Source organism: Bubalus kerabau, chromosome 1 (genome assembly GCF_029407905.1).
Source record: "Bubalus kerabau isolate K-KA32 ecotype Philippines breed swamp buffalo chromosome 1, PCC_UOA_SB_1v2, whole genome shotgun sequence".
NCBI classification, from domain to species: domain Eukaryota; kingdom Metazoa; phylum Chordata; class Mammalia; order Artiodactyla; family Bovidae; genus Bubalus; species Bubalus kerabau.
Genome location: NC_073624.1, coordinates 57,948,282 through 57,972,880, shown reverse-complemented (window position 1 = coordinate 57,972,880; position 24,599 = coordinate 57,948,282). Strand labels below are relative to the sequence as shown.

General features: G+C 36.5%; 1 protein-coding gene across 1 annotated transcript; it reads left to right on the top strand.

Annotated features, from left to right (window-relative positions):
- The first annotated feature begins 980 nt into the window (after window positions 1-980).
- ACTR6 (actin related protein 6) lies at window positions 981-20,440 on the top strand. Its single transcript, XM_055576179.1, has 11 exons — window positions 981-1,168; window positions 4,814-4,931; window positions 5,510-5,578; window positions 6,440-6,563; window positions 7,759-7,894; window positions 7,987-8,043; window positions 9,943-10,041; window positions 10,137-10,215; window positions 15,529-15,700; window positions 17,182-17,320; window positions 19,728-20,440. The coding sequence occupies exons 1-11, from the start codon at window positions 1,101-1,103 to the stop codon at window positions 19,855-19,857; spliced, it is 1,191 nt and encodes a 396-aa protein (XP_055432154.1). The 5' UTR covers window positions 981-1,100; the 3' UTR covers window positions 19,858-20,440.
- The last annotated feature ends 4,159 nt before the right edge of the window (window positions 20,441-24,599 follow it).

The following is a 24,599-nucleotide window of genomic DNA, read 5'->3' as shown; positions in this document are numbered from 1 at the left end:
ACCAGGTACTTGACTTTTATCATTTACTCTTCATAAAGCAATTCTGCAAGGAGAAATTATTATACTACTCCATTTTACAGATGAGGAAACTAAGGTAACACATGTAGTGGCAGAGTGAGGATTTGACCCAAGAGTTTGAAAGAAGAAACAGCACTCTTAACCACTATCTTTGATTTCAGTAATAGGACCTAATTCAAAAGATTAAATTAAAATTAAAGATTAAATTAACTTCAAGATTAAGAAATACACCCAAAACCCAAAATTTAACCACATGCATTAAATGTTGTGTAAGTATTAACCCTTATCTTCATCACCCAAGGTTACACAGCCATTTTGTGGCAGGTCCGGATTCCAATTTTAAATTAATTCTCTTAACCAATACGATACTGTGCAGTGAGCCCAAGTCATCACGGGAACATACAGGAGGAATACCTAATTTTAGGAAGGGGAACGGAGAGGGAGTGTGTCAGGTGTCGAGAAGCTTTTTTCGGTAAGACACAAAATTCGGTCCAGAAGAGCAAGCGGAGAGGGAAGAGTGTGAGTAAAACAGCGAGGCGGTTTACGGAACAGCGTATTTGTAACAAGGTGACTGGATCCAACACTCGGAAGCAGTGGCGCATGATGAAGCTGAAGAGTCTTCATACCCAATTCCATGCTGCGTATGGTTTTGCAATGTATTCTTCAAAAGACGTCACTGAATAATACTATTCGAACATACAACCTTTCCTCCCAACCCTCCCACAGAGATGGTTCGTTATAGGCGTTATAAGAAACTTCCAAAAGCAACTCAAATCTACAAAAGTAAAGAACAATCACGCATTGAAAGAAAAAAAACTTTAGCATTTTCTCTCTTATTGGATCTGGCCAAGAAGTAAAAACGTTAGGATAGGAAGGAAGTAAGGTATGACTCGTGCGAGCCGGTAGGGCGGCCGTGCAAGCTCTGGTTTCCGGCGTCCTCGGTTGCTAAGGGAGACCGGAAGCGCCCGTGTGCTCCGTGGATGCAACCATAGAGTGCCGGAAGCAGTAACAACAGAGTGCTGGGAAAAGCGTGAGCAGAAGGGGTCGGAAAAGAAGGCTGCGGCGACTTGGTTTACGCTGAAATGACGACGTTAGTGCTGGATAACGGAGCTTACAACGCCAAAATCGGTTACAGCCATGAAACTGTCTCGTAAGTGTTCGCTGCCCGCGAGGGACAAAGCATATATGCTTAGTAGTTTCATGTGCTACGCTTCATTTTGGGACCTCTGTGAACTGCAAACGCCGCCGCGCAGCTCATACTCTGTTTGAGGGATGCTCGGCTTGGAACTGGGTAGCTGGGAAGCTTTGAAGTGGGGCTTGGGTTACTAATTTTGGAATTTGTGGCCCCGGAAGTGGGATGTGTGTTTGGTTCGTAACAGGAAATAGCAAAGTAGGCTTCTAAGAAAGAGGTTCCCGAATGAGGGACCTGTACACAAGGTTCCTGAGCCGTCAGGAATCGTGGGCAACGTTTTGCGTGTATATGCATTTTTGCTGGGAAGCAGTTATGGCTTCCGTCAAATCCTCCACGGGTTCAATGCCCTCCGCCCACACCCCAAGTGTAAAAACCACTGTGTCAGTGACTGAAGACTTTGAAGGCTTTGTATTCAAGCCCTTCTAAGTGCTCTCTGACTGACTTGGTTGATTTAGACTCATTTAAACAAAGCATCACTACGAACAAAGCTAGTGGAGGTGATGGAATTCCAGTTGAGCTAGTTCAAATCCTGAAAGATGATGCTGTGAAAGTGCTGCACTCAATATGCCAGCAAATTTGGAAAACTCAGCAGTGGCCACAGGACTGGAAAGGTCAGTTTTAATTCCAATCCCAAAGAAAGGCAATGCCAAAGAATGCTCAAACTACCGCACAATTGCACTCATCTCACACGCTACTAAAGTAATGCTCAAAATTCTCCAAGCCAGGCTTCAGCAGTACGTGAACTGTGAACTTCCTGATGTTCAAGCTGGTTTTAGAAAAGGCAGAGGAACCACAGATCAAATTGCCAACATCCGCTGGATCATCGAAAGAGCAAGAGAGTTCCAGAAAAGCATCTATTTCTGCTTTCTTGACTATGCCAAAGCCTTTGACTGTGGGGATCACAACAAACTGTGGAAAATTCTGAAAGAGATGGGAATACCAGACCACCTGACCTGCCTCTTGAGAAACCTGTATGCAGGTCAGGAAGCAACAGTTAGAACTGGACATGGAACAACAGACTGGTTCCAAATAGGAAAAGGAGTACTTCAAGGCTGTATATTGTCACCCTGCTTATTTAACTTATATGCAGAGTACATCATGAGAAACGCTGGGCTGGAGGAAGCACAAGCTGGAATCAAGATTGCCGGGAGGTATATCAATAACCTCAGATATTCAGATGACACCACCCTTATGGCAGAAAGTGAAGAGGAACTCAAAAGCCTCTTGATGAAAGTGAAAGAGGAGAGTGAAAAAGTTGGCTTAAAGCTCAACATTCAGAAAACAAAGATCATGGCATCTGGTCCCATCACTTCGTGGCAGATAGATGGGGAAACAGTGGAAACAGTGTCAGACTTTATTTTTTGGGGCTCCAAAATCAGTGCAGATGGTGATTGCAGCCATGAAATTAAAAGATGCTTACTCCTTGGAAGGAAAGTTATGACCAACCTAGATAGCATATTGAAAAGCAGAGATATTACTTTGCCAACAAAGGTCCGTCTAGTCAAGGCTGTGGTTTTTCCTGTGGTCATGTATGGATGTGAGAGTTGGACTGTGAAGAACACTGAGCGCCGAAGAATTGATGCTTTTCAACTGTGGTGTTGGAGAAGACTCTTGAGAGTCCCTTGGACTGCAAGTCCATTCTAGGGGAGATCAGTCCTGGGTGTTCATTGGAGGACTGATGCTGAAGCTGAAACTCCAATACTTTGGCCACCTCGTGTGAAGAGTTGACTCATTGGAAAAGACTCTGATGCTGGGAGGGATTGGGGGCAGGAGGAGAAGGGGAAGACAGAGGATGAGATGGCTGGATGGCATCACCGACTTGATGGACATGAATTTGGGTAAACTCCGGGAGTTGGTGATGGACAGGGAGGCCTGGCGTGCTGCGATTCATGGGGTCGCAAAAAGTCAGACACATCTGAGCGACTGAACTGAACTGAAACATAATACACTGGCATTCATAAACTACGTTTGAGTAAAGACTAAGCAAATTTAAAGACTCGCTTTTCCTGTAGCGTATTCACAGGGGACCCGGGGGCTTTTTTTACTTCCTCCTTTGCTTTTTTTTTTAAACTGAGTAAAAATGTAAATTTTACTCGCAGTCTTATTTCCGCAGTGTGTATTATTGTACTTACCTTTTAACAGCAAGTCTCTTATCATTTACTAAAGGACTAATTTAAAAGTCTTGATAAGAGTAGGTGCAGAATACTCGGGCTTCTCTGGGGCTCAGACAGTAAAGCATCTGCCTGCAATGAGGGAGACCTGGGTTGAATCCCTGGGTCAGGAAGATCCCCTGGAGAAGGAAATGGCAATCCACTGCAGTACTCTTGCCTGGAAAATCCCATGGGCCGAGGAGCCTCGGTATAGTGACAAAAGGGGTGGGGGAAGAAGGAAGCTAAATAAGGATAGTACATTGACTAAAATAATATTATAGCCATAAGATTGACTACAATGCAGGGTTTAAAAATCATGTCCTGAAAGATACACTTTCACTGTATTGTCTCAATTAATGCAAGGATTTTGATTGCGTTTAGTGCAAAGTAATCCTCAGGCCATAGTGGCATATTTGAGGGTGGCAAATTCTGTTCCCCCTCACTTTCTCTCTATCCCTGTCTCTCTCTCTCTCTCTCTCTCTCTCTATATATATATATATATATATATATATGTTTTGGATATATATATATATATATATACACACCCTTTGATGTTTTGGTTTTATATATATATATATGCACACACAGACACATACATACATATATGTGTAGATATGTATGATGGATAATGGGTCTAGTTTGTCTTCCTAACCAGATTGTAAGCTCATTGTGGGCAGCAACTATATTTAAAACTACCTCCTACTTCTGTACCCTATAGTATCTTGCAACTGAAGATCTTTGACTCCATGGAAACTTAATTTTATGGTCAGATTTTTGAACTTGCTTTTTTTTTTTTTTTAACTAGAATGGTATTAAGAGTTTTTCCCAGAAACTTTAACTTTACTTCAGCCCCTCTTCACGTGTGTGCAGTGGCAGAATCTATGCCCACCTGTAATAATATCTTGAGGATTATTTGAGGAAGATAATGGGTCCAGTGCAGAACCTGATATATGGTGAAAGTGGAAGTCCCTCATTTCTGTCCGACTCTTTGCGTCCCCATGGACTATACAGTCCATGGAATTCTCCAGGCCAGAATACTGGAATGGGTAGCTGTTCTTTTCTCCAGGGGATCTTCCCAACCCGGGGATCCAACCCAGGTTTCCTGCATTGCAGGCAGGTGCTTTACCTGCTGAGCCACAAGGAAAGCCCAAGAATACTGGAGTGGGTAGCCTATCCCTTCTCCAGCGGATCTTCCCGATGGAGGAATGGGAACCGGATTCTCCTGCATTGCAGGCAGATTTTTTACCAACTGAGCTATCCGGGAAGCCCTGGTATGTGGTAGAACATTAAAAAAAAAAAAAGTCATTTTTAAATATTTTGAAGACAGAATGAGAAACACTGGTTCTGGAAATTTTCATGTTCTTTCTTTTAGAAAGTAAAAGTAGTTGTTAGGTAATTATATTTTTAAGAACTAAGTATTTAGGGAGTAATTACATTATTTGTTTCTTTGTAGAGTTATTCCAAACTGTCAGTTCAGATCAAAAACAGCACGTCTTAAAACTTTTACTGCTAACCAGATAGATGAAATAAAGGACCCTTCTGGACTCTTTTATATTCTTCCTTTTCAAAAGGTAATCCAACTCTATGACATTACTAGCATTAAGGACCTACATTTAAAGATAATTTGAAATGTAAGATTTTGTGTGTTTGAAAATATTTTTAGATCTCTGAGAAAGCGTTATTTAAAGTTGAATTAAGAGCTTATTAAAACCAAAAATTGAATTTAAATTGTCCGGTTAAAAAATAGCCATGAATAATTATACCTCTATGAAAAAGAATCAACTATACTTCAATAAATAAAAATAAATGACCATAATTTAGTTACTGTTTGTGGGTACTGAATTTTACTTGTTTATGTTAAAGCTAAATGAAATACAAACATTAAAGAAAATAAATATAGAGGGGCATCTCTACATATTGGTGTGTCTTTTGAGCCCTTTGATGTTTTGGTTATTGTTAATTTGTAATGTTTTTAATTTTTAAAAGAAGAAAAGCATACCAGTGTAATAGCTTTGAGATTCAACTAGTATTAGACTGGTAAAGAGAAAGTAATTAAGAGATAGTAATCAATGATTTATAATGTATTGATCTGTTTTTTTAAAATTCTACAAATATTTTTGATAGTTAATTCATAAAACAAATTTTTTAGGGCTACTTGGTGAATTGGGATGTTCAAAGACAAGTTTGGGATTACCTTTTTGGAAAAGAAATGTATCAGGTAACAAGTTGGAGTATGTATTCAAATTTCTATTTCCATGTCTCATTCAGATGAAAAATTAGAAGTTATATTTTAAGATTTATAAATTTTTGAATATTTCTTACAGTATTTAAGTCACTTAACCTACTGTGCTTAGCTTTGATCTTCTAAATAAGTGCAAGTGCATAGAATTTCTATTGTGAAGTGGAATTTGAGGTTGAGAAGAGCTAATCTATATGAAACTTAAGATTAAAATTTTACTTAGATATCTACTATTCTTAGACCACTTTATCATCTCATTTTCACAATAAAATTTTTTTGCTCATGTATCTGAATATGTGAATGATGCAATGTTAGAATTTTGTGCTCTTAATATCTTTAGTGTGACTTTAGGTATACTGAGAGAATGTTCAAATTTTAATGCTTCTTTAAGAGTATGTAGGAGAGAATTGTGTAAACATTAAATATCCCAAAGCTTCTCACCTTTTACCTTTTATTTTGTACCTTTTAACTTTTAAAAACAAAATACCAGTTCCAGTGCTTGTAGTTGTATCATTCATTACTTTTGCATAATTATCTTTAAACAATTTGATGGCACGATTTTATCAGTGCTACCATTAAGAGAGTTAAATAATAGTTGAAGACCATGAATGCTGTAACCAGACTTCCCAAGTTCAGTCCTAAGTTTGTCATTAGTTACATGACCCTCGGTAACTCACTCAGCTCTTCTGTGTCTCAGTTTGCTCACCTTTCAAAAGGGGATAATAGTAAGACATGTCTACTAGGGTTATTGTGAGAATTAAATAGATGTATGTACGTAAAGCAGATGTTTACAATTACAACTATAAAGCTACCAAACTGGGAATTTTTTTCCTCTTATAGGTTGACTTTCTAGACACTAATATTATTATCACAGAACCATATTTTAACTTCACTTCAATTCAAGAATCAATGAATGAAATCTTATTTGAAGAATACCAGTTTCAAGCAGTATTAAGAGTAAATGGTGAGTTAAAGTTCTGATTGAAATTGAGTTATGTGAATATGAATAAATACTTTAAATCCAAGACTATTGAGTGACGTTCTTTTAGATTTGATGAAATTTAAAACTAGATGAAGCCCTTGAGCTTATTAGTTGGACTTCTCTCGCTATGTCTTTTTAATATGGTATTTCTCTCTAATGAAGTTAACTAGCAACGTATTTCTAATCTCTGAAAGCTTATTTTTTCTGAGATAGTTGTCTTTTCTATCACTGATAGAATATATCAGTATATATCAGAATATATATATTATATTATATCACTGATAGAATATAATAATAATAATATTCTTATTATTGTTTGAAATAATGTTAATAGCTCAGACTGCCAATATGAGGAAAAACAATCTATAAATACCATCTGGAAGTTAGTTTTTTAAAGGCTAGAATTAAATGACTGTACAAAGAAAGTATTCACCTATTTAGCATGTAGCATTTAAGTCTGTATAAACAACAATATACTGTAATGGTTAGGAACATAATCTCTAGAACAGTGTTCTCAACCAAGAGTGATATTGCTCCTGGGGACATTTAACAATGTCTGGAGACAGTTTTCATTGTCACAACTGGGACGGTGCTTCTTGCATCTAATACACAGAGGACCAAGATGCTGCTCAAACAGTGCACAGTAAAGCCCCCAACGCTGGGCAAGTTTCTGACCCACAGTGTCAGTAGTTCTGAAGTTGAGAAAAACTGCTGTAGAGTCATACTGCTTACGTTTGATTCCTGGCTCTGTTATTTTCTAATCACTTGGCCTTGGGCACATTATTAACGTCTCTGCTTCAGTTTCTACATCTGTAAAAATGGGATTTGGAGGATTAAAACACACATACTCATGGAGTTTAGAATAGTGCCCAGCATGTAATAAATGCTCAGCAAAATTATTTGCGATTAAAATAATTATTATAAGTTGTGAAGTAAATATTTACCTTCAAGGTTGATCACAAAGTTTTTATCATTTTCCACAAAAATATCATGTTTTAATGTTTAAATATCTGACAGAATTAGGAATGTTATTTTAGATTAACTTTTTTTTTTACAAAGGAAAATTTCTGTCTTTCTGTTTGCTTTAGTTTGCTGCTTTTCTCTACTTCTTGTTTTAAATTAGTTGTACTTTTATTCAGTGTGTTTATTTTTTCTTTATCTTTTGTTTTCTTAATAGCTGGGGCTCTCAGCGCACACAGGTATTTCCGAGATAATCCTTCTGAGTTATGCTGTATCATTGTAGATAGTGGATATTCCTTTACACATATAGTTCCTTACTGTAGAAGTAAGAAGAAAAAAGAAGCAATTATTCGGTGAGTTGCATTCAATTTTCATCTTATTTCTTATAATAAAACTGGATGAAATGTGTGATAAACTGAACTAAATTTGAATTCTTCCTTTCTAGGATAAATGTGGGAGGAAAACTCCTAACCAATCATCTAAAAGAAATCATATCTTATAGGTAATACTTAGCTTTGATTCTATGGGAAAATGAGATGCTGGGGGTGAAATTTTTAAAGTAATTTAAAATTATTCCTTCCCTTTAGTTCTAATTTCAGGTGAATTATTGCTTTAAAGACTGTATTACATAGATACTGGGTTGGCCAAAAAGTTCATTTGGGTTTTTCTGTAACACCTTATGGAAGAACTTACATGAACTTTTTTTTTTTTTTTAAACTTTACAATATTGGTTTTGCCAAATATCAAAATGAGTCCTCCACAGGTATACATGTGTTCCCCATCCTGAACCCTCCTCCCTCCTCCCTCCCCATACCATCCCTCTGGGTCGTCCCAGTGCACCAGCCCCAAGCATCCAGTATCGTGCATCGAACCTGGACTGGCGACTCATTTCATATATGATATTATATGTATTTCAATGCCATTCTCCCAAATCATCCCACCCTCTCCGTCTCCCACAGAGTCCAAAAGACTGTTCTATACATCAGTGTCTCTTTTGCTGTCTCGTATACAGGGTTATTGTTACCATCTTTCTAAATTCCATATATATGTGTTAGTATACTGTATTGGTGTTTTTCTTTCTGGCTTACTTCACTCTGTATAATAGGCTCCAGTTTCATCCACCTCATTAGAACTGATTCAAGTGTATTCTTTTTAATGGCTGAGTAATACTCCATTGTGTATATGTACCACAGCTTTCTTATCCATTCATCTGCTGATGGACATCTAGGTTGCTTCCATGTCCTGGCTATTAAAAACAGTGCTGCGATGAACATTGGGGTACACGTGTCTCTTTCAATTCTGGTTTCCTCAGTGTGTATGCCCAGCAGTGGGATTGCTGGGTCATAAGGCAGTTCTATTTCCAGTTTTTTAAGGAATCTCCACACTGTTCTCCATAGTGGCTGTACTAGTTTGCATTCCCACCAACAGTGTAAGAGGGTTCCCTTTTCTCCATACCCTCTCCAGCAAGAACTTACATGAACTTTTTGACCAATTCAGTAAATACCAATGATGTTCAAATTAAAAAGCTTTCTGACATATGAAATGGTAGTGTCCACCAAAAAGACATTTCCAATTTCTCGGGAGTTTAATACATTAATAATATTTTAAAATTGCAAATGTACATATACCTTGTAAAACATTTTACAGTGCATATAAGGATATAAGGGTCTAAAAAGAAAATAAATCTCTGCTTCCCTTTTCCACTTGTCAGTTCTCCATACACAGTATAATACTTGAACTTTATTTATCTTTTATCCTTTTTTAATCTCTAAAAGCCTTAATAATGTGCACTGCCATGTATAAAACAATAGCTAGTAGGAGTACTTTATAGTACAGGGAGCTCAGCTCAGTGCTCTGTAATGACCTAGAGGGATAGGATGTTGGGGTGGGTGTGGGAGGGAGGTCCAGGAGGGAGGTTCTATATGTATACATATAGCTGGTTCACTTTGTTATATAACAGAAACTAACACAACATTGTAAAGCAACTATACCCACCCCCTCCCCAAAGAAAAATATATGGATAGATATGTTTCTGGATTAGCTGATATTAGTTGACTATCCACTATTAAAAGATTAGGTGTTAGTGTACTTAATCACCTCCCAAGGAGGGCAAAGCAACCCATTCCAGTATTCTTGCCTGCAGAATCCCCATGGACAGAGGAGCTCGGTGGGCTACCATCCATGGGATTGCGAAGAGTTAGACATGACTGAGTGACTAAGCACAATTTAAATAAGATAATGGAATGGGTATTCCATAAAGTTAAAAATATTTTACAGATTCAAAAATTTAATACTTTTTAAAGATCAGTTACCTGGGCATTTAATTCCAAAAAAATACTTTCAATGATAAGTTGCATTTAAATTTTTTTCATTTCACATTGCCATTTTTATTTCTGTTCAGGCAGTTACACGTTATGGATGAAACACATGTGATTAATCAAGTGAAAGAAGATGTATGCTATGTGTCTCAGGATTTTTACAGAGACATGGATATTGCCAAGTATGTATAACGGTAGCCTAAGAATTGGAAAGTTGATTCTTGGCTAGTGTTAAGCTTAGTTAAAATACTTCATAAGTCTCTGTTTTGTTTTCCAGGTTGAAAGGAGAAGAAAATACAGTAATGGTAGACTATGTTTTGCCTGACTTTAGTACAATTAAAAAGGGCTTTTGTAAGGTAATTTTTAAAAAAATTTTGTATTAGCATGAAGTTAATTTATAATAGTTTCAGGTGTATAATAAGTGATTCAGTTATACATTATTCTTTTTCAAGTGTTTGCTTTCTGTTATTACAAAATATTAAGTAGAGTTCCCTGTGCTATACAGTAGGTTCTTATTGATTATTTATTTTATATATATTGTGCATGGATGCATACTTAGTTGCTTCATTTATGTCCAACTCTTTGCGACCCCAGGACTGTAGCCTCCTAGATTCCTCCGTCCTTGGGATTCTCTAGGCAAGACTACTCGGATGGGTAGCCATTCCCTTTTCCAAGGGATTTTCCTGACCCAGTGATTGAACCCGAGTCTCCTGTGTTGCAGGCAAACTATATACTGTCTAAGCCACCAGGGAAGCCTGTAGTAACTCCATGGACTGTAGCTCGCCAGGCTCCTCTGTTCATGGAATTTTCTAGGCAAGAATATTGGAGTGGATAGCCATTCCCTTCTCCAGGGGATCTTCCTGACCCAGGGATTGAACCTGAATCTTATGTTGCAGGCAGATTCTTGACCATCTGAGCCACCTATATAGAAGTGTATGTTAATCCCAATGTCCTAATTTATCCTTCTCCCCACCTTTCTCTTTTGACAACCATAAGTTTGTTTTTTTAAATCTGTGATGTAAGGTAATTTTTAAGTTTTTCTTCAAGCGATCACTGAGGTTTGATGGAATGTCAGAGTTGTTGATGATAGCCTTCTTGCCTGTTGGCCATTTCTGTAGACAGCAGAGTATGAATGATTAATTAATATTTGTATTAAATTTATTTAGAAAAAGAACTATCCACTGTGGCTTATGGGACAAATCTGGAGATAAACAGTAACTTTACCTATATTATGGTTTACCCATTTCTGTTTTCTTAAGAATTAGTGTAAGTCCAGTTAAAAGTAGATTATTTGCCTATTGTGAATGTTATTGACACAGCAGACCCAGGGCTGTGGTATCAGATTGTAGTTGAAAAGGTCAAAATCCAGTGCACTTTGAAAATGTTGAGTAGGGTTTATCTTGGATGTCAAAACAATATAATCTCTCCCTATCTTTGATCAGCTCAGTTTTATGTTTGGGTAAATGTGAAGTTTGCCCTTACAGTTACTGGCTTGGTGAGGACTTTTAGAAGTTAAGTCTTTGGTCAGAAACCTAAGCACACAAATATTTTCATGAGACATTTATGGTAATGTTCATTGCAGTATACATTGAGTGAAAACTTGGGAAGAGCCTAAATACTCACTAATGGAAGAAGAATACATTTTTATTTATTCATATTATAAGTGAAAGTGTGAAGTCACTCAGTCGTGTCCGACTGTTTGTGACCCCATGGACTGTATGTAGCCTACCAGGTTCCACCATCCATGGGATTTTCCAGGCAAGAATACTGGAGTTGGTTGCCATTTCCTTCTCCAGGAGATCTTCCCGACCCAGGGATTGAACCCAGGTCTCCCACGTGGTAGGCATTGTAGGCAGATGCTTTACCGTCTGAGCCACCAGGGAAGATCCTCATGTTATAAAATAAGCAGTAAAAGTATAGTAAGAGGTATGTGATCATCATGGATAAATCTCAGAAATGTATTTCTGATTAGAAGACTATATACCATTTCAGGATATGTAGAATAATTCTTTATATGTGGGTATTTATAAAAATGAAGTAAAAGTATAAAAACTGTGTGTGTGAATAACACCACATTAAAAATGGGAGTGTTACCTGTGAAGTTACGTTAAACTGACTGGATACATGGGTTTTATACAATTATTTATACTTATTTTTATGCCTGAAATTTAAAAAATAATTTTTTTGGCCAGATTTTTAAGGTGAAATACAAATCAGAATTCAGAGACGGCTACCCAAGTCCTTATAAAATCAGTATCATCCTATTATGTCCTTAGAAATAGATCCTTGTGGAAGGACCGAGGCTGACTTTAAGAAGTGAGAATTATGACAGATTATGGAATCTGGTTATCTGGACATGAACTGGGGGGAGGAACTGGAAGCCTGAATCCCACATAGAATATGGAAGATGTATTTTTTCTTTATAAGCCAAGGAAAACTGCCCCAAACATATAGATAGCAGGTCTCTTTCTCATCAGGCATGTTTGATCATCCTCATACAACTATAGCTGTTTAAAGCAGTCCAGTGATATTAACACCTTATAGAGAATTTACAGCACTCTGAACTTAAGATGATAAAGTAATCGGTATTTCTACCAGGATGGACCCTGAACGATGGACCCTATGTCTCTAAACCTGACTGAAAATCACCTGGGCCAGTTGAAGAACAATTGATGTCCATGTTCTTTGTTCCTGTCCCTGGAAATATTTAGTACCTAAGTTTGGAAACTTAATCTCTAAAAGAGAAAAAATTCTCTTCCAGGTGATTGGACTATTAGCTAGGCTTGGAAATCTTTCTCTTTTGTAAAATGTAGTTCTCTCCTGCCCTACAAAGGACAACTTACCAGTTTATTGAACATTATCTGCTGAACTCTGCCAGTTTCCTTCCCAAATCATAAGCCTTGATTTCTTGGCACGCCACCGTACATAGTGAGCTAGTAGAGGTGTGGTGGTTCCATCAATTGACTATTGTATTGCTTCTCATCAGAGAAAAAAGGCAAAAGCCACATTGTACTGTTTGCAGCTCTTTTATTGACTTTTGGCCTTGTGATCAGAATCTTGGTCTGACTGCACTTCCATGGACTCCTTGTTACATGTACACTTTAATATCAATTGAGTGGACATAGTTGGACTGGACTTTTACCAGATGATGGAATGTTACCTCAAATGTCTGTTTAAAAAATAACAGTTTAATTTCTACTTTGCTAATTAATATTAAATTTTATATTTCACTACATGTTAAATTGTGTACATAATAATAATTTTTAAGGTTTAGAAATGACTATATTTTGTATATGTTAGGATTACTCCTAAAATGTATCTTTTTAAATTTAATACTTGATTAACTTGTTTTCATTGTTGCCTGATAATCAAAATCTTTGATGAAAGCTGATAAAATATGTTTGAAATTAGAAAAGCCATACTGCATAAAATGAAAGAGAATTTGTTTCAGAGTCTTTATACTTAGAATATTGTTAAAACTTAGACCTTGATTGTTTATTCAAGAATATGTTTAAATACTCAGGAAAAGTTACAACCTTGATTTTCTAGTATTGATGACAGCAATAATGATGAGGTCTGTAATATTGTTACTGATTACAGCTGATAGAAATTCCAGTTTTATTCTTTAACAGAAAGAGAATGCCTACTAACGTGTAATGAATGCTTTACTGACCTTAATTGAGAAAATTAAGTTAACAGTTAGTTACTTAATAGTTACCCGTTGCCACTTTTAAACATTTTTTTCATGCTACCAGAATGAAATTTATGAGGACTGTACAATCATTCATGGCCTGCATTAACTAAAATAGCAACTCCTGGCAGCCCTTTTAAATCTCTTCATCTATGTCTAAAACAAAATTCATTTTGGGATTGTACTCTTAGAAACAGAAACTGCTTGTAGTTCCAGATTACATATTAACAATGACTTCAGAGCTAACATTCAGCAAGGATTTCTACTTCTGGCTCTTTCCCCTAGTTAGTTATTTGACCCTGGGCCAGTCATTTGATCTTCTGTAAAATTAGGAGTGTGGACTAGAAAACTTCTTTTTTGTCAAGTGAAATTCTCCATATCTGTATCTGTCTCAAATTATTTTGAGTGTTGACAAGATGAGTTATATCCTGTACACTCAAACCAATATCATTTTTAAATGAATTTGTAAATTTATAGGAAGTATTTTCCATTCTTCAGATAAAGAATACTTTATCTGTGAAGAAATAATAATCTTCTCTTTGCCAGTGCAGCAGTAGTTTAACTGGGTAAAAAATGATGTGTAATTTTCCCTGTTCTTCCTAGAGTATTGTGAATTTATTGTAGTTTTTAGGATATTTTTATTTAAAAATAATGTTTCAAATGAGAAATTTCCAAATAATAGCAATCAGAATCATTCACGTCCAGGTTAGGAGTAGCAATGTAGTGCATGCGTGCTAAGTTGCTTCAGTTGTGTCCGACTCTTTGCAACCCCATGGACTGTAGCCTGCCAGGCTCCTCTGTCCATGGGATTCTTCAGGCAAGAATACTGGAGTGGGTTGCCATGCCCTCCTCCAGGGGATCTTCCTGACCCAGGGATTGAACCTGGTCTCCTATGAAATGTAGTAGGAGGAAATACTGTCTGTTTTGGGGTTATTAGCTGAATGATCTTGAGCAAGTCACATAACCTTGCCTAACCCAGTTGGATCGTTAATAAAAGGAAAATATGCCTACCTTACTGGGTTATATGAGAATTCAGAGTGATAAGGTATGAAAAACACCTAAAGAAAATTCCACATTGTTGGCTTGCATCCTATACTGGGTAGCGGATTTGTGATAGTGAACAATATGGACAACAAAAGATAATAGAGGATGATTACTGGAGGGACCTTTTATTTGGGAGGCAGAAAAAGCTTCTCTGAGGAAGCTGAAACCTGAACAGAGAATGGATGACTGATTACATTGAGGAATCTGTTACAGTCTTTATATACTTTACTGTCTAACAACAAATTAATATTTCTCTTCATACATTTTAAATAATTTTATATTTATATAAAGGATTTGGATATAGTCAGTTACAGGTAAAAATGCATATATGAGTCAAATGAAGTTTATGTCTTTAACCATCTAGAAGAGCTGATGATTCTTAGTACAGCTGAGAGGAACCATTATTTTAATGATGTAGAATGTTATAAAAGGAAATTATTTTTTTCCTGGGCCCTTCAGGAATTACAGCTCACAGAGTTGAATGGGTTAGCAGAAAATAAATAACAGAAGAATTTCAGTGATAAAGTCCATTTATTTGCTTAAATCATTTGGTAACTGATTTTTGAATAGAGATTGAATACATAATAAAAAAAATTTTTATGTATGTTCTTCTTTAGAAAGTGGATTCACTCTGCTATTACAGATAGATTATGAAATTCCTTCTGCTCTATTATCCTTTACTTTCTTTGTTTTAAAATGTGTGGAATAAAGCCAGCACATCTTTGGGGGAATAGCTGCATTAAGAGTAAATATTCACTCAATTGTGTGGTTTAGGTAACAGGAAAGAAGACCGCATTTTTCTAATTTTGGAGACTCCTGAAACTTCCAAGAATATGGTTAATATATTGGTATTTCATAGTATTAAGATTACTAAATGTTATTTCTTATATGAGCTAGATAATATAGCATACTTTTCATCTTATTTTTCTTTAAGCCAAGAGAAGAGATGGTGTTAAGTGGAAAATACAAATCTGGGGAACAAATTCTTCGTTTGGCCAATGAGAGATTTGCTGTTCCAGAAATACTCTTCAATCCTTCTGATATAGGCATTCAAGAAATGGGGATTCCAGAAGCTATTGTCTATTCAATTCAGAACTTACCTGAAGGTACATTAATAAATTAATGAGGAATAATGATATCCTTGTTGCTCAGCTGGTAAAGAATCCGCCTGCAGTGTGGGAGACCTGGGTTCGATCCCTGAGTTGGGAAGATCCCCTGGAGAACGAAAAGGCTACCCACTCCAGTATTGTGGCCTAGAGAATTCCATGGACTGTATAGTCCATGGGGTTGCAAAGAATCAGACACAACTGAGTGACTTTCGTACAATTATATTTTTTAAAAATTATAAGCTCTCTGAATCCTAAGAAGTCAGCTGTTTCTTTTGAATAATTTGAACAAATGGCTACTTTATTTGCAGAGACTTCAGATCCAGTAATGTACTTGAATGATTCTTTATTGGTCCCACATGATAAATTTAATATAAGTATTTATGGTCTATTTAAACTTAAAGTAATTCATCTCTTTAAGAGTATTAAATTGCTATATCCCTTTTAGAAAAGTTTTAAGCCAAATTTGCACAGAATAGAAATTTATAATTTAACAATTTAATGGTTTTTAGTTTTTGATGAGACTGGTTTATTCCTTCTGTTATATTTAGATTAATATACTGGAAGTTAGGGGGGTTTTTTTTGGAAGTTAGTTTTATTGAAATTAAAGTACGGTGCTTCACAGAGTTGTCTGGGTTCTCTTGAAGCATGATTTAATGAAATGATGTTCTAGAGTTTTGGAGTACTTTTATACCTTGAAAATGTCTCCCTTCTTCTTAAGGAACAATTTAGGCATTGTAAAAAATCTTGCACATGCAATGCCCTTTCCTCTCATTAAAGAAGAAGAAAAAGAAAGATAATGCCATTACCTTAATATAGCTTCTCCAGTATATCTTTTCAACCCAGGGATCAAACCCAGGTCTCCCACATTGCAGGCAGATTTTTTACCATCTGAGCCATAACTAGCCAGTTGTTTTAATACAGCTATTTTACAGCTATTTTCATATTAATATTTCATGTTGATTTCTCATTTTATATAAACAGTATTTTTCACTGTCATTTGTATTACACAGTAAGTATGTGTGTCTCAGTGAGATAACATGGAAACTTGAATTCTCAAGTTAAAAATGGACCTCCCTTTTATCTTTACACCAGCTAACCATCTCAGCCTACATAAAGACCTCTTCGATTTTATGGAAGAACAGTTGTAATTTTCATATGTCTGGTACTAGAATTTTACTCATTTACATAAAGCTTATGTGTATATGTAATAAATTGCTAGTAGTTCAACCCCTTCACTTTTGCCTTGCTTTTAAAGATTTATGAGGTCATATTTCTGTTTAATGTATTTATTTGTATAAATGATAATCTCATTAACAACCATATAATTTATATGGTTGTTAAAAAAAAATGGTTTCCCAACTAGTAACTTGAATTCCTAATTGCTTTTACCTAAGCCCACTTCCCTATTTCTCCAGAAAGATAAGTAAACAGATTTTCTAATGTCTCTTTTCTCTCTCTTTTTTTATCTCTTTTAAAAGAAATGCAGCCACATTTTTTTAAGAACATCGTTTTGACAGGAGGAAATTCCCTTTTCCCAGGATTTAGGGATCGAGTTTACTCGGAAGTTCGATGTCTCACTCCAACAGATTACGATGTTTCTGTCGTGCTGCCTGAAAAGTAAGTCTTGGCTTATATAGAAACAAATCCTGGAAGTTAGTTTGTAGATAAAAGAGGTCTATAGACAGACTTGAGTTTAAAGCCTACTTCTTCTACCATGTTGGCAGGTTTATTTCACCTTTGGGATGCTCGTTTTTCTTTTCTCAAAAATTGAAATGACAAACCTTACATTTAAGTGGATTAAAATGGGGTGAAATATGTAAAGTACTGACCATCATGTTTAGTAAATAACAGGTGCTCAGTTAATAGAACATCATTTCCCTGTGTCAGTCCTCATTCCTAAGAAATTTTTACAGACAAAGCAGTTAGGTTATTATCTATTCGATTTCTCTGAGCTGTCATTTTTTGAGAGTTTCTATCAAGAATACAAATATGAGGATTTAACCAATAAGATAAATTATGTCAACTGATAAGTTGTTTTAAAATAATTTAAAATATTTAAAATAAACTTTTATATTTAAGTAGTCTTTTTTTAAAAAAAATCAAAGCTATTTCACATGTACCCCCTATCCTGTTTTATGAGAAAAAGCAGATAATTAAGGTAGAATTTTAGAGCTGTCAGCAAGGCTTACAGATCTGTCTAGTTCTATGTACTTACTTTCTAAATAAACAAGGGCTGGTGAGTTAACAAAGTCCTTGAAAGTGAAAGTGAAGTCGCTCAGTCGTGTCCAACTCTTCGCGACCCCATGGACTGTAGCCTATCAGGCTCCTCCGTCCATGGGATTTTCCAGGCAAGAATGCTGGAGTGGGGTGCCATTTCCTTCTCCAGGGGATCTTCCCAACCCAGGAATCGAACCCAGGTCTCCCACATTGCAGGCAGACGCTTTACCATCTGAGCCACCAGGGAAGTTAATTACAGTAGCCAGACTAAAATTTAGTTCTCTTTAATTGGAGGCAGGAGTTCTCACCAAATTCCAGTAATCCCCCCTCACTGCTCCACTGTAGCAGAGTTGAAAACAAGACCCCACACACCTAACGTGGGCCGCAAGGCACGTGGGATCTTAGTTTTCCAACCAGGGATTGAACCCCCATCCCCTGCATCATCGCAGAGAATCTTAACCACTGGACTGCCAGGGAAGTCCCCCACATACCTGATTTTTAATTTTAGAATTTTATTTTAAAGATAAAGTGGAGTTTTTTTAAATCAATAGCAGTTAATAGAAGGCCCTCATCTGGTCACTTAATTTGATAGCCATCAGATAAAAGAATAAACAACCATTAGATGTTGGAATGATTTTTATCAGCATTAATGTTCATATACTCTTTTGATTATGAAGTATATTGACTTTTTATCCTGAATTTTAAAATGCAAGTCATGAACACACATTATGGATATGAAAAGAGAAATAGTTTTTATTCTTTTATCCATCAGATCTTTTTTGCACATCTTTACAGATAGATCTAGATACAGATTTAGTTTTTTTAAGGTTAAGAAATTCAGTAAATACAATAAGGGAAATTTTCTGTATCATTTTTCAGATTTAAAATTGAACTAGGGGAGAGGAATGGTAGAAGTACACAAAGTAGAACCAGTATAACCTTGGTTGTACATAAATTGAAAGTCTGATGTGCTCTTTACTTAGTGCCCTTTCCAACCGTGTAACAGGTTTGTCGTGCGCTGTGCTTGCTTTTTTTCTTTTCTTCCTCTTATTACCCGCTCCCCTGCACTGCACTGTGTTTTCTAAATGTCTCATTTATTAGAGGGAACAAAGTATAGGAGCAAAAGCACAGACTGTGAAAACAGCTCCAAGCTGAATCCTAGTTTCAGTCTTAAGCTCTTTGAACCTCATTTTCCAGATATATAAAGTGAGTTTATAATAGCAGTTCGTCGGTTGTTGAGTGAATTGATGAGATGATGTATCTTTGCCGCATAAAAAAGTTAGACTCAGATATATTCCAGTTTTTCTTTTTATGCATTTTTGATCTTTTGTTTCTATTCTTGATTTTTCTTAGAAGATCTGTAAATTCAGAGCACAGGGAAAAATTGAAGATCTATTTATAGTGGTAACCAAGTTTCCTTTCTTTATGAGTTTCTTTACTTCTTTGAAAGTGAAAAGTGAAAGTTAATCACTGTTTGCAACCTGATGGACTATAGCCCTCCAGGCTCCCCTGTTCACGGAATTTTCCAGGCAAGAGTACTGGAGTGGGTTGCTATTTCCTTCTCCCGGGGATTTTCTTCTCCAAGAGATTGGACTGAACCCAATCTCCTGCATTGCAGGCAGATTCTTTACCCTTTGAGCCACCAGGGAAGCCCCTCCTCTGAAGTTTATACTTATTTTCACACTTGAAATGGTTTTCTGTTAAATCAAGTTGGGTAAAGATTGCCACATTTTAGTTACTAATTAATGTTTTTGGCATTTCAGTTCTGTAAATCATCTGAGTTCATTTATCTTACCTTTATTTTTAGCCCTATTACTTATGCCTGGGAAGGTGGAAAATTGATATCGGAGAATGATGATTTTGAAGATATGGTGGTAACAAGAGAAGATTATGAAGAAAATGGACATAGCATCTGTGAAGAGAAATTTGATATTTAAGAAACATTTCTGAAAGTTCTGACTTACTATGACAAAGGTTTAATTTTCAGCGTTCTTTTTAAAGGAAGTTAAGGACCTGTGTTAGCTTTCATCCTAAGATAACATCTTGAACTTATGTAAATACTTTGATCCATGGCTAATTTTCAAAGGTTTCTTAGCTAGGTTAGTAAGTAAACTGTAACTCACCCCATATTTTCATTTAGGAGCTAGACTTATTCTAACAATGCTTATGCTGTTTCTGAGAGTAAGTTATCTTTCATTAAAAGATGAAAAAGTGAGTGTAATTTAAGTTTAATTCTTTATAGCCAAAAACACAAACTTAACTGTCTCACTACTCAGGTTTCCTTAGAAGGTAGTTTTGTGTGACGGACTCAGAATTGACCGATGTGTGTTCATCATTTCCCTTCCTCAGTGGAGATACAATTTCTCTCTTTTAGAAAAGTATTTTATTTTTAACTTGTCATTTTTATTTATATATACTAAAGTTGGAAAAACTATGTGTGTATCATGTTTATTTTTTACTTGGCATTAGTGTGAAAAGATGACAATATAAACCAATTTAGTCGAGTGTTTTTGATCACTACCATGTTTCAGAAGTGTATTATTTCACTCATAAAAACACTATACCATTTTTTGTTTATTTTTCTCATATACCATTTTTCAGGATGAAATTCTTATGTCATCGGGCTCCTGAATCAAATTCCTACCAGTCTCTCTGCCTTAGCTAAAATCTTGCGCCTACCCCATGGCTTCAGGAATTTTAACAGCCTAGAGTGAAAAAAGGTAGTTTTTCAAAGGAAAATTAAGATAAAGAGACAGATGCTGTGCAGGGTGAAAGAACTGTCCACTACAATTACATCTGGATTATATGGATGGTCCCTGACTCAACAGTGGTTCGACTTAATGATTTTTTGACTCTACAATGGTGCAAAAGCAGTATGCATTTAGTAGAGACTGTTCTTCAAATTGTTCAGATTGATTTATTTATTTTTGGCTGTACTGGGTCTTTGTTGCTTTGTGTGGGCTCTGTCTGATTTTGGCGAGCAGCAGCTGCTCTTCACTGCAGTGCATGGGCCTCTGATTGCTGTGGCTTCTCTTGTTGCAGAGCACAGGCTCTAGGCGCACAGGTTACAGAAGTGTGACGCTTGGACTCAGTAGTTGTGGCACTCAGCTTTAGTTGCTCTGCACATGTGGGATCTCACTGGGCCAGGGATTGAAACTGCCCTGTGCATTAGCAGATAGGTTCTTAACCACTAGACCACCAGGAAAGCCCCTGTTCTTCGAATTTTGAATTTTGATCTTTTCCCGACCTAGTGATATGTGGTATGTTACTTTCTTGTGATGCTGGGCAGCATTTGGGCACATGGGTATTCATTATATTAGAATCTTATCTCATAGTTTTCAAGTCTCTGATCCACTAGTTCAAACTTGAGTCGTCATAGCCAGCCATATCTTCATGCAAATTGAACAACCAGGATGCTGCTGTCAGTTCTGCTCTGGCATCATTTCCCTTCCCCAGTGCAGGTTAGGCTTGTTCAGTGGCATGCCGTGTCAAGTGGAAGTGCTCTATACAAGACTGGACTCCGGATGGACAAGTTAATCACAAGAGCTCACACTTAGAGCATTTATTCTTACTGTACTGTTTACCTTTCTCTCAACCCACATCTGACCAAAGAGAAAAAATTTAGGCCTAGTTTATGAGTGGATTATGCATGATGTGGCTGGCAGTAGCCAGAAGTGGTGTGCTGGCAAAGATTAAAAGTTGAGCTATCACACCCATAAATAAAGAGTTGCCTCATAGTATCACTGGTCAGAGTTAAGTGACAGAGTTGATCTGCAACAGCAGCCTTTTGGTTTTTATGTTCAAAAACCTTTTTAGCACATAAGCAATTACACAGAAAAGAGGTCTCAAGAATGGCTTTCACATTAAAAAGAATGAAATGCCATTTGCAGCAACATATATGAACCTAGAGCTTGTCATACTGAATTGAACTAAATTGGACAGAGAAGGAGAAATATAGTGTGACATCCTTTATATGTGGAATCTAAAAAGAAATGATACAAATGAACTCACAAAGCAAACAGACTCAGAGAGGGAACTTACAGTTGCGGATTTGGGGGAAGGGATAGTTTGAGAGTTTGGGATGGACATGTACACACTGCTATATTTAAAATGGATAACCAACAAAGACCTACTATATAGCACATGGAACTCTTCTCAGTGTTACGTGGCAGTCTCAATGGGAGGAGAGTTTAGGGAGAATGGATACATGGACATACGTGGCTGAGCCCCTTTGCTGTTCACCTGAAACTATCACAACATTGTTAATCAGCTATACCCTAATACAAAATAAATACAAAATTTAGAAAGGAATGGTTTTCAGTCTTGAACATTCTTTTTAATTAATTAATTTTTTATTTTTGGCTGCGCTGGGTCTTCATTGCTGTACATGGGCTTTCTCTAGTTGTGGCAAGCGGGGGCTACTCTCTAGTTGCAGTGTGTAAACTTCTCATTGTGGTGGCTTCTCTTTTTTCTTTTTCTAATTTATTTTAAATTGGTGGATAACTGCTCTACAGAGCTTCTCTTGCTGCAGAGCACAAGCTGTACGGTGCATGGGCTTCAGTAGTTGTGGTTCACAGGCTTAACTGCCTCGCCACACATGGAATCTTCCCAGACCAGGGAGCAAAACCATGTCCCCTACATTGGCAGGCAGATTCTTAACCGCTGGACTGCCAGGGAAGTCCACTGAACATTCTTTATGTATGTAAATTCTATAAGATAGAATTTTTATCTCAACATTTATTTCTCCAAGTTAAATATTTACCTGAATAGGACCTAAAAATGTGAATAAGAAGTCTAAGAAGTGTTAAGCAGGATGGATAGTGATGTTAATTGTCATGAACATAATTTACTGAATATTCTAATAGGGGATAAGCTTTTCAGTGATTGGAAATGGACTTTATTTATACAGGGAAGAAAAACTTTGTCCCTACATTGCTCAAAAAGGTTTAGCCTAAAATTGAATGACAATACCCTTGGGAATTTGCTTTAAGCCTGATAAACTGTATGGAGCTGACACTAGGTGGAGTAGCTGGGATAGGAATTTCTCTAGGAATTAATGCCCCAGAACCTTCAAAACCATTCAGTAAAAATCATTTTACTTTGTAAACAAGTTTAATTGAACAGTAGTATATTCAAAATAGTCTCCATTAGGGAATGCTATAGGATATGTCATTCAAATTAAACATCTCAAGCACTAGTGAGTCTACTATTTCTAAATTGGATTTTATCTCAACCCAGGGTTCTCACTTGCTAACATTTTCCCTTATGAACCCAAATAGGTCAGGTAGTAAATCCAGATCTCTGACCCCAGAGCGCAGGCCCTTCCTTGTTCCCTACCACAGTCTCTCAGACCTTTGATATTTCTGGTCCAGTCTTATAAACACAAATTATGCATGTATATTTTTATTCTAGAGATTAAAAACAAAATGAGGCTCAGAAGGAAGATATCTGTTCAAGGTTATAATTAATCTGAGCAGCAGATCCAAGGACACAGTAGTATCTTTAACACATTTCTCAAAGTGCCATCCATTCTTAGTGGTAGCTAGCAATTCTCCACCTGATTAACACGCAGCATTAAAATGGAGACTCCTAATAAGGAGACGTTCCCCTGCACCCCAACTAATAATGAGGGTTGGGCTGCATGTTTCCACTTTTTTCCTGTCTAGAATCACCCTCTCAGCTCTTGCACTGGAGGTATGCTAATTTCCTCCCCAATTCAAAATAACCATGTACATGAGGACAGTTAACATCTAATGTCAGAATTGTTCTACTTTGTTTTTGTTTTTCTTTTAAAGTCACAGGAATTTAGAATTCACCTAGCTAATGCTCTAATTTTTAACGTAACACTTTAGCATTTAGACCAATAGTTTATCCACAAAGTAAGAGCAAAATTTGGAAAATATATAAATATAGGTCATTAAGGGCCTTAAGTGTATCTCTGAAGACAGAATAAATAATGATTCTCTAACTCAGTGGTTCTTAATGTGCTTCACTTATAATTCCCTTGGAGAATCTGGTGGAAAGCTATGAATCTTCCTAGAAAAATAAGCACATACACTCACAAAGTCGCATACAATCCCAGAAAGTACACTGTACTTCAGCACTCTGAAACCTGTTCATAGACTCTTAGTTGAGAATGTTGACTAAGCATTCAAATTCAACCCAACTGGCACAGTTTTTACACAAAAAGACAAAACTGATGACATTAGTTATATATGTTTCAAGTACTTAACGATACACACCTCTTCCCTGTGATCAAGGCATAAATTAAGACCACAGAAGAACGTACTTTTGTGTAAGCTGCAACAGACTGAATCCTCAACCTGTGTCACGTTGAGAGAATGATCCCATAAAGTAAACTAATCAATTTAAAAACAGAGGGAAAAAAGAAGAAAACCATAAATTCCTTGATGGACTAAAAAAGAATCAGAAGGCAAAATCATGGTTTTAGATATTCATGAATTTTAAATTTGTGGCTTTTAGTCTAATGCTTAATAAGTCTTTTCCTTCTTAGATGATTCACAGCATTTAAGTTACAGTAGCCTAAAGTGGTAATCTGTATGCAGGTGAGGAAGCAACAGTTAGAACTGGACATGGAACAACAGACTGGTTCCAAATAGGAAAAAGAGTATGTCAAGGCTGTATATTATCACCCTGCTTATTTAACTTATATGCAGAG

Bases quoted from the DNA above. Each gene is read 5' to 3' on its own strand.
- ACTR6 (XM_055576179.1), top strand. From the start codon at position 1,101: ATGACGACGTTAGTGCTGGATAACGGAGCTTACAACGCCAAAATCGGT. The intron at 4,932-5,509 runs GTAATCCAACTC...CAAATTTTTTAG, and splicing joins ATATTCTTCCTTTTCAAAAG to GGCTACTTGGTGAATTGGGA. The intron at 17,321-19,727 runs GTAAGTCTTGGC...CTTTATTTTTAG, and splicing joins TCTGTCGTGCTGCCTGAAAA to CCCTATTACTTATGCCTGGG.